General features: G+C 44.5%; 1 protein-coding gene across 3 annotated transcripts in view; it reads left to right on the forward strand.

The window, feature by feature from the left end:
• LOC139531707 (5'-AMP-activated protein kinase subunit gamma-2-like) overlaps positions 1-8,382 on the forward strand; it is a 105,769-nt gene extending 97,387 nt beyond the window's left edge. For all 3 annotated transcript variants that reach the window (XM_071328406.1, XM_071328407.1, XM_071328408.1), the window contains 3 exons: positions 556-649; positions 3,828-4,931; positions 5,679-8,382. In XM_071328406.1, coding sequence (XP_071184507.1) covers positions 556-649; positions 3,828-4,570 — 837 coding nt within the window. In that variant the 3' untranslated portion in view covers positions 4,571-4,931; positions 5,679-8,382. The remainder of the gene's footprint in view (positions 1-555; positions 650-3,827; positions 4,932-5,678) is intronic.
• The last annotated feature ends 277 nt before the right edge of the window (positions 8,383-8,659 follow it).

The raw sequence follows: 8,659 nt of genomic DNA on the forward strand, positions 1-8,659 counted from the left end.
CTCCTGTCACAGTCTCAGATATAATATAGCACCGTCTCCTGTCACAGTCTCAGATATAATATAGCACCGTCTCCTGTCGCAGTCTCAGATATAATATAGCACCGTCTCCTGTCACAGTCTCAGATATAATATAGCACCGTCTCCTGTCACAGTCTCAGATATAATATAGCACCGTCTCCTGTCACAGTCTCAGATATAATATAGCACCGTCTCCTGTCACAGTCTCAGATATAATATAGCACCGTCTCCTGTCACAGTCTCAGATATAATATAGCACCGTCTCCTGTCAGTCTCAGATATAATATAGCACCGTCTCCTGTCACAGTCTCAGATATAATATAGCACCGTCTCCTGTCACAGTCTCAGATCTAATATAGCACCGTCTCCTGTCACATTCTCAGATCTAATATAGCACCGTCTCCTGTCACAGTCTCAGATATAATATAGCACCGTCTCCTGTCACAGTCTCAGATATAATATAGCACCCTCTCCTCTTTTCTCTGCTAACCTTTATCCTCTCCTCCTTTTTAATTTTCCTGCTACTCTGGTCCCCAGGTCCACAGGCTGGTTGTGGTGGATGAGAATGCCCGGATCGTGGGCATCGTGTCCCTGTCGGACATCCTGCAGGCCCTGGTGCTCACCCCTGCAGGTATAAACGCCCAGCGTTTCTCCTAATAGAAATAAAATAAAATCTCCACCCTGTACTGTCCTGTCTCCACCCCCAACAATACCTCTCACCCCCAACAATAGACGACAAAATTAAGGCCACTGTAAACCGGCATGGTATGATATGGCATGGGACGGTGTGGCTCGGGCTAGTCTGAGTTGGCCCTGGGTCATATACGTGCTCTATGTTGAATGCTTTCATGTACTTGAGCTGCACTTGATTTGGTTTACCTGGTACAATGGAACCTTTGGAATTGTCTCAACACTCCCAAGCCATATCAAGTGCACCTCAAATGTGTAAGTATTTGACTTATGTGCTTAACCCAGGTCTAGTCTGGGTTGACTGAGGCGGTAGGCTGTAGGATGTGACTGTGGTTTCTCTCTGGGGTATTGGAACATGCTGGGGGAAGGTACTGATGAGGGTGACCATGCTACATGGAATACACAGGGTTTGCTTGCTCACACATAATCAAGCTTGTGGTTAAGCGTGTGTCTGTTTTTGTGCTGTGTACAAATGTGTTCTAGCATGAGTGAGAATGTTCCTTTAGTGTGTGTGTTTTCGTGCCCATGTCATGAAGGCTGAGTGATGACCGAGTAGCAGGTCCTACCATTTATCTCTCCATGCCCCACCCTCTCCTCTCTTTCTGTTCTGTCTCCTCCCTGATGGATTGCTTTTCTACTACTTCCCCTCCCTGATGGATTGCTTTTCTACTACTTCCCCTCCCTGATGGATCGCTTTTCTACTTCTTCCCCTCCCTGATGGATCGCTTTTCTACTACTTCCCCTCCATCTCTCATTCCCTCCTCTCCTCATCCCTCTTTCCCTCCTCCTCATCCCTCTTTCGCACATTTCCTCCATCCCTCTTTTCCTGCTCTCCTCCATCCCTCTTTCCCTCCAGCCCCACTGTCTGATCCCAGCCTCTATCCATCAGAGAGACTCATCTCTACATGTCAACACATTCCCCCCTGCTACAACCATCCGGACATGGGTTCAAATAGTCATTTTCTTTAAAAACTTGCCTGGCACACTTAATCAGATTGTCAAAACATTTCTGCCTTTACACAGACTCTACACCTTGAGTTCGTTTAGCTGGTGTCGTTATGTTCATGTTAATATTTAAGCTAGTTTTATTTGGTCCTTGGTATTATTTGGAGAGCTGTATCAGTAAACATTGTGATTCATCTCGAATGGCAAGAAGTAACATCCTATGTTGCTGAGGTGTAGAATCTACCACACAGCAGAATTCTCTCTCTACATACTTCTCCTATTAAGATCTGTATTTGAAGTCTGCCCGCAGAACTTTTCTGAGCAAACTTTGTCAGAAAAGCCACAACACCTGAATTTGTTCAATAAGAAATGCTCATTTTCTATTGCAAAACATGAAACAAATGTCCTGTTGCGTCCCCTAATACACACAACCCCCTGTTTTCAGCCTGTCAGAGATGAGGGAGTTGTGCAGGTGTAGTTTGGACTGCTGCCGCTCTATATCTAGAACACTGCATATTAATGATCTGCTTGGGGAAGTGTGGTTAATATTAACACGCACAATGTGTTGGGTTTAATGTTGGGAACTATAAACTGGGTGGTTCGAGCCCAGAATGCTGATTGGCTGCCAGCCGAAGGGTTATGTGTTCTATGTTAAAAAAAATATGAATGACATAGGTGTGTTCCACGACGCGCTAGCGGAGTGGAACTGACCCACCACGGATTTGAATTATATTCGAGAGAACGTATAGAGCGCCAAGTTGTTTATCCCTTTTATACCATGGCTATAATTGAACACATTTGACCCTAGAAAGGTGTTAATTTGCCAATAGACATTTTCAACATTCACTGAAGTAGTAGCTTGGAAGTTTACTAGATAGCTATAGGTAACAAACAAACAAACAGACTTGCTAGTTTAGCTAACCAAACCATCTATCCTAGCTTGCCATTATGAAAATACAATTCAACAATGCCAATCATGTTTTCAATTTGACTTGCTTTCAAAAGAAGCTCAAGCGTAGAACATGTAAGAATGAACTATGGCCATTGAATTCTACCGTGCAAATACACTGTGCGTTATAGGGAGATGATTCACACGCTAGAATGCCGTTTAAGGCAAACAGAAACAAGTATTCAACAATGCCATGGTATAACAGACCATATACCACGGGTATGACAAAACATGTATTTTTACTGCTCTAATTACATTAGTTTATAATAGGAATAAGGCACCATTGGTGTTTGTGGTATATGGCCATAATACCACATCTAAGGGCTGTATCTAGGCACTCCACATTGCGCCGTGCATAAGAACAGCCCTTAACTGTGGTATATTGGCCATATAACACACCTCCTCGGGCCTTATTGCTTAAGTATAACGTGTGTGTACATGGTATTCAACAGCAAGGCAAAACCTCACATCTCTGCGCTAAGACAATTGCATGAGCCATTTTAAAGAGGTACACACAGAGATGCCATCAACAATCCAACAGTAGGTCTTTCCTGAGCTGCAGCAAAATTATAATCACTAAGATTTTGATTTGGGTAGACATGATGAGAGCTCCCCACCAATTACGGCAAATAGATTTAGCCTCCTGCTTAATTGAGATGTATCTTATCTAATTGCATTACTCAGGGAACACCCATGTTTTAATTTAGCATGGGTATGCAGCTAATTACACTTAATGAGAGCAACGAAAATAGATTTCCACTGCGAACTGGTCATGCACACATCTCTGAATGGGCACTGCGTTCATCCACCTCTGGCCTGCTCGCCTCCCTACCTCTGAGGAAGTACAGTTCCCGCTCAGCCCAGTCAAAACTGTTCGCTGCTCTGGCACCCCAATGGTGGAACAAACTCCCTCACGACGCCAGGTCAGCGGAGTCAATCACCACCTTCCGGAGACACCTGAAACCCCACCTCTTTAAGGAATACCTAGGATAGGATAAAGTAATCCTTCTAACCCCCCCCCCCCCTTAAAAGAGTTAGATGCACTATTGTAAAGTGGTTGTTCCACTGGATATCATAAGGTGAATGCACCAATTTGTAAGTCGCTCTGGATAAGAGCGTCTGCTAAATGACTTAAATGTAAATGTAAATGAATGCATCTGCATGAGCATTGACAAGAGCCTCTGAAACACTTCCATGCTAACCCAATCATTCTCTCTCTCTCCAGGTATCTGCAGGAAGAACAGCCAACCACAACCAGAAGCAGAGGCACCACCAGCAACGTTAGTAGAGGCAGAACCAGAGGTAGAGGTAGCAGCAGATACAGAACTACAGGAAGAGGCCGAAGCAGAGGCACCACCAGAGATGTTAGTAGAGGCAGAGCCAGAGGTAGAGGTAGCAGCAGATACAGAACTACAGGAAGAGGCCGAAGCAGAGGCACCACCAGAGACTGAGGAACCACCAGAAACATTGGTAGAGGTAGTGGTGGCTGAACCAGCGACTGAGGTAGAAGCTCTAGTGGAAGCTGATGCTGAGGTGGTGGTGGAAGCTGAAGCAGAGGTGGAAGGTAAGACTGAGGCTGAGGTGGTGGTGGAAGCAGAAATCAAGACCGAGGTAGTGGAGGTTAAGGGTGAAACTGAGGCAGAGATGGAGGCTGAGGTGGAGATTAAGGCTGAAACCAAGGCAGAGGAAGTAGAGGTTAAGGCTGAAACTGAGGCTGGGGTGGTGATGGTAGAGGTGGTGTGGGTTAAGGCTGAAACCGAGGTAGAGGCTGAGGTGGAGGTTATGGCTGAAACCGAGGCTGAGGTGGGGATGGCAGAGGATGAAGCAGAGGTGGTGGTGGAGATTAAGGTTGAAACCGAGACAGAGGCTGAGGTGGGGAATGCTGAGGCCGTGGCAGAGTCTGAGCCAGTAGTGAAGGTAGAGACTGAAGCTGGACCCGAGGATGCTGAGGAAGGAGAGGCAGAGTGACATCCATGGCAGTCGCTACAAGCTGTACGTGACTGACCTGCCATGACGCTGCTGTGAGAGGAAGTTGACTCAGGAAGAGGAGCGAGCTGAGAAAGAGGGATCTAATTGTTGGGATGGGTGGTTTAGTAGAAGTGTGACACTCCGGCTTACCAGGGTCCTAATGGGTCATTTTCTGTGATGGGGGAGGTGGTCACATGGGTGACTTACTCGGGCTGACCAACCAGGGATCACTTTACTATAACTGGGTTGTGCCTCCCTTTTCTCCAGATTGTGCACACCCCTGTCCTTTTACCTCTGGATCTTCCAGCATCACCTGACTATGGGCCCCATCCAGAAACAACCTGTAGTCCCTATCCTCTAGGCCAGGGGTGTCAAACTCATTTCGCATCGTGGGCCACATACGGCCTAGGGAGATGTCAAGTGGGCCGGACCATTAAAATTATACCATAATCTGCTATAAATAACCAAAATAATGCTATTTCGCTAGCAATTAGGTAGCTGGCTTTTACCGCTGCTTCACTGACTTCTCGGCTCTGGATGAAAGTTGACTGCTGTTTCCTCAGACCCGCCAGCAATTCGTTAATCTTATCTCTTCTCAGTTGTCCTTGCAAGCCGTCATATTTTTCGCTGTGATGAGTCTCGTAGTGGCGTCGAATATTATATTCCTTCAATACCGAAACTTGTTGCAAACACACCAAGCACGAAGGTTTTCCGTGCATCTCTGTAAATAAATAGGACGTGGTCCATTTTTCTTTGAAAATTCTACACTCCTTATCTACTTTTCTCCGTTTGGATAACGACATTTTGGCTAATGAGGGTGTAGCGGAGAGGTAGAGACCAAGGTATTAACAACGTCGAAACAAGCAGCAGATGGCGCATTGATACCGTCTGCTGTTTTCAGTCTGTCTCAGTGATGCGGCTTGTCTTCTACTCTGATGGAAAGAGTGCGCCCCTTAGCGGATAATCCATGAATTGCAGCGAATTAAAAATATTAATTCCATGTCTTTTATGCATTTTTTCCACTTTCAAATTATCCTGCGGGCCTGATCGAACCTCCTTGGGGGCCGGTTCCGGCCCGCGGGCCGTATGTTTGACACCCCTGCTCTAGGCACTTGTGTAGACTTGAAAGGAGTGGATGGGTGTGAGCAATGTGGCTAATATTCCACCTAGCCTATCAGAGAGAATGGCGGAGCTACCACCATGTTGTCCTGTCTACACCAAGTGTCTACCTTGAGCAGTGGTTCCCAACCTTTTCTGAACCGGGGCATACCTTGATGTGAGACAAATTCTGTGGCACACCTAAAATGTCCCTATTAATTGATTTTAGTGGAAATGACCCCCATTTCACCCTATTTTCTGTGACAAATGTTTTTCTTATAGATAAATAGGGTTTATTTGTGTATACCCAAGAATGTCTCGTGACTCCGTGCTAGAAATTTAAAGCTCTGGGGAAATAGGTCATTAGTTTTGAGCCGTTTTGGTTAGAGATTATTGTTTTTTCTGCATTGTAAAGATGCAACCACCGACAGTCATGCTCCCCATATTTTTCTATGGCAGAGGCTGTGGAACAGCTAAGCCTAATCAGACTTGCCTGTGCTAGTGTTTCTCAGTCACAGGCAAAGTTTTTTAAAAATGATGCAAATGATTTTGCTCGTGATGCGCAACCCTCAGATGATACAAATGTAACAGCCTGAGCGCACCGGACTTGAAATGTTTATGAGTGTTTAATTATTATTTTTTAAATAAGATTAGGGGAAAGTTTCAAGTTCCTCAAGGCACACCAGTTGAAAACCACTGGCATAGAAGTTAGGTGCTAAGGATTGTTTCTGGACAGGGTCATGGTCTCAACCCCTAACCTCTATGGTTAAGGATTGTTTCTGGACAGGGTCATGGTCTCAGCCCCTAACCTCTATGGTTAAGGATTGTTTCTGGACAGGGTCATGGTCTCAACCCCTAACCTCTATGGTTAAGGATTGTTTCTGGACAGGGTCATGGTCTCAACCCCTAACCTCTATGGTTAAGGATTGTTTCTGGACAGGATCATGGTCTCAGCCCCTAACCTCTATGGTTAAGGATTGTTTCTGGACAGGGTCATGGTCTCAACCCCTAACCTCTATGGTTAAGGATTGTTTCTGGACAGGGTCATGGTCTCAGCCCCTAACCTCTATGGTTAAGGATTGTTTCCGGACAGGGTCATGGTCTCAACCCCTAACCTCTATGGTTAAGGATTGTTTCTGGACAGGGTCATGGTCTCAACCCCTAACCTCTATGGTTAAGGATTGTTTCTGGACAGGGTCATGGTCTCAACCCCTAACCTCTATGGTTAAGGATTGTTTCTGGACAGGGTCATGGTCTCAGCCCCTAACCTCTATGGTTAAGGATTGTTTCTGGACAGGGTCATGGTCTCAACCCCTAACCTCTATGGTTAAGAATTGTTTCTGGACAGGGTCATGGTCTCAGCCCCTAACCTCTATGGTTAAGGATTGTTTCTGGACAGGGTCATGGTCTCAACCCCTAACCTCTATGGTTAAGGATTGTTTCTGGACAGGGTCATGGTCTCAGCCCCTAACCTCTATGGTTAAGGATTGTTTCTGGACAGGGTCATGGTCTCAGCCCCTAACCTCTATGGTTAAGGATTGTTTCTGGACAGGGTCATGGTCTCAGCCCCTAACCTCTATGGTTAAGGATTGTTTCTGGACAGGGTCATGGTCTCAGCCCCTAACCTCTATGGTTAAGGATTGTTTCTGGACAGGGTCATGGTCTCAGCCCCTAACCTCTATGGTTAAGGATTGTTTCTGGACAGGATCATGGTCTCAACCCCTAACCTCTATGGTTAAGGATTGTTTCTGGACAGGGTCATGGTCTCAGCCCCTAACCTCTATGGTTAAGGATTGTTTCTGGACATGATCATGGTCTCAGCCATGAGCACACAAATGGTTTGAATATCAGTCTTTTAAGCTTATTTTTTTGTTCCAGTGTACTTCTACATCTTTATCATGATTCTGTCTGCTCTCCTCCTTCAGGGAGTATTGTTTTTAGCTTTATTTGCACAAGGTTTTGTGAACGTAACAGAGGCTGTCTGAAAACTATACCAATCCCCCCTGCTACTTATGATGTCCCTTTGACAACGGGCTGTGCTCGCTGTCCTGTCGTTAACGTCATTGGTGCCTTTCGCCCCCACAAGTAGTCACACGTCATTGGCTGAGAGAGAGCTGGAGAATGTTCAAAAACGTGTTAAAACTGAATGTGAGCGTTTCCAAAACCAAAAACATGATATATCACACCTTTTGTTTATTTTGCTGATGTTGAGAATTTTCTAGAATCAAAGTTTGTTATATTCCTGAAATGTTCATTTTGAAATTATGCTGTAAAGATAGATTCAAAGTTTTATTTATTAAATAGTATTTTCTCTGTGCTTAACTATTTTAGAGGGTGGAAGAGAACGAAAGTGAGGTATGCTGACTTTGTTGTTCAATGCTCTTCAAGGAGCAGCAGCTGCCTATAACCAACATTTCTCTTTACTTCTCCAGTTACTTGGAGGCATGCAAGATATCTTGTACTCTGTATTGATCATTCATTGTTTATTGTGTATAAAATGCCGTAAAATAATGTTCTTCGAAATTGAGATTTTTTTTTTTTCTTGTGGATTAGGTTGTGGTGTATTGTTGATGGTCTCGATAAGGGGATTATCCATTGAAAATGGATAGAACTGGTTGAGTACGACAGTATAATGGTAATACATATTGTACTTTTCAGTTTTATTTTTTACTTTGCTGTTTGAAAAAGTAATAAAACGTACTGTTGAATCTTTATCTGGTGTGTATGATTGTGGTATTGAATTTTCTAACAAAATGGCACCACATAGTGGCACAATGGTGCAAATGTCACTTTGAACTAGGCTACACCAAAGACCCACCGAGTTCATGGAAATGTATGCGTTTTCAAATTTGCCTGATCCATCAAACATTTTTAGTCTGCCTGACTGCAACAAATAGAAAATCTCAACCAAACTTTGACATGCTTAAATAATGAGAGAGGGAGACAACTAGACCTAACCTACAGTGCATTTGGAAAGTATTCAGAACCCTT

This window comes from Salvelinus alpinus, chromosome 10 (genome assembly GCF_045679555.1).
Source record: "Salvelinus alpinus chromosome 10, SLU_Salpinus.1, whole genome shotgun sequence".
In the NCBI taxonomy this organism is placed as follows: Eukaryota; Metazoa; Chordata; class Actinopteri; order Salmoniformes; family Salmonidae; genus Salvelinus; species Salvelinus alpinus.